General features: G+C 39.1%; 1 protein-coding gene across 1 annotated transcript; it reads left to right on the forward strand.

The window, feature by feature from the left end:
• Positions 1 to 6: 6 nt before the first annotated feature.
• LOC121963728 (ADP-ribosylation factor-like protein 13B) lies at positions 7 to 1,339 on the forward strand (the record flags this gene model as incomplete). The annotated part of the gene is made up of 5 exons (XM_042513984.1): positions 7 to 194; positions 315 to 423; positions 673 to 946; positions 1,041 to 1,157; positions 1,272 to 1,339. Coding segments are annotated over 5 exons (744 nt in total), but the record flags the coding sequence as incomplete, so codon positions are not given.
• Between the last annotated feature and the right edge of the window lie 311 nt (positions 1,340 to 1,650).

Below are 1,650 nucleotides of genomic sequence, written 5' to 3' on the forward strand. Positions count from 1 at the left end.
GCCTTAATGGACCTGCGTCGCTGGTCGGACAGAAAGACTCTCCGTGGCCTTCGCTGGTTGCTGCGAGCAGTTTATCTGGATTACCCCGAGCTGTGCACTCGTGTAGCTCAAGACAGCAGGAGGCCTCTAGAACCAAGAGAGCAGGAAAAGACCTGGAAATCAGAGAAAGTTCGCAAGAAAACCAAGGGAGAAAGGTAAGAGAGGCCCTCACATTTAAGGCTTTCTTTTACACAGATATTGCACAGATCAGCATAAACTTAAAGTGTGATGTATCTCTTGATCTGGACTTTGTGTTAAATGTTTTCTAATGTCAGAATGCGATCCAGCAAGTCAGACCTTCGCCAGGTTCATCGGCCAAAAGAAAAGGAGAAGAAGACAAAGAGTGAAGGAAAGCTGCAGCCCATTAGAAACATGCTGCAAAAGGTCAGTGTGACTTACACACGTAACATGAAATGACATCAACAGCTCAGGCACAAATTCTACCTTTACAAAAAAAATAAGTGTTCAGTTTTGATTAACACAATTAGGGGAATTAATTAACTTTATTATATTTTTTTATCACTTTTGTATTTGTTTTTCATAATTGCAAGGCCGTTTAAAATAATGCTACATCAGATTAATGTTACAATTCACAAATGTTGAATTAAACTCACACACCTCTTTTATTGACAGGAAGCCACTCTGAAAAAGACGCTCAAGACAAAGAAGAAGAAAAAGCCGGTTACGGTCAAGAAAGGTGAAAAAGATCAAGATGAAGGAAATGAACATGAAGGTGAAGAGGAGGGTGATGGCAATGAAGGAGAGCAAGAAAACACTGGTCACAGAGAAAGAGCCAGCAGTGCTCTGATCCCCCCGAAAAACGTCAAACCGAAGCGCAAAAAAAAAGTGAAAGAGGAGACTCCAGACGTGCCAGAATCACCAAGCAACGACGAGAAGCCGCTTAAAGGTTGAGTATGGTTATCAATGGCCTTTCTGTTTTTATTTTGTTTTTTTTTTACTGTATCAGAGAGTAAATACAACATATTTTTTCTTATGTGTAGCTAAAGGGGAAAAGAAGAAGAAGAAGAGAGTTGTCAAAGTAAAAAGGAAGAACAAGATCAACACGGAGGAAATGTCTGGAGCTTACAATCAACCTGTGGACCTGTCTGCAACCTTTGGTGAGCCTCGTCCACTTCTTCCATCTTCAAATCAAATACAATAATACTGTGGACTCTGAAATGAAATGAAATCACAGATTTAATTTAAAAAAAGATGACCCTGTCTCCTCATAGATCTTTACCGAAAAGCAATACAGGCTCTGAAGGAACGTCAGGATCAGGGACAGTGAGAGAGTCCTGCGACCTGAGTTGGAGGATGTGGTCCACGGTAGTGGGACACGGTCCCACAACATCCCTTTAAAGACAGTTTGTGTTACATCTTCATCACTTTCTATAGACGTCAGACCTGATCCCTGAACCTTTGGATTTAAACTGCTAATTCCAGTGTGTAGTGAAGGGCAGGTCTGCATTATCATGTAATGATAGAGATAATATGAAATAAAAACAAACAAAAAAGGTTACAAATAAATATAAATTGCATTGTATACATTTGAGAAAAGTTAGAGATTAAAAAATGAAAACAAAAAATATTTAATACAAATAATTAAAAATA

Source organism: Plectropomus leopardus, unplaced genomic scaffold, assembly GCF_008729295.1.
Source record: "Plectropomus leopardus isolate mb unplaced genomic scaffold, YSFRI_Pleo_2.0 unplaced_scaffold12284, whole genome shotgun sequence".
Taxonomy (NCBI): domain Eukaryota; kingdom Metazoa; phylum Chordata; class Actinopteri; order Perciformes; family Serranidae; genus Plectropomus; species Plectropomus leopardus.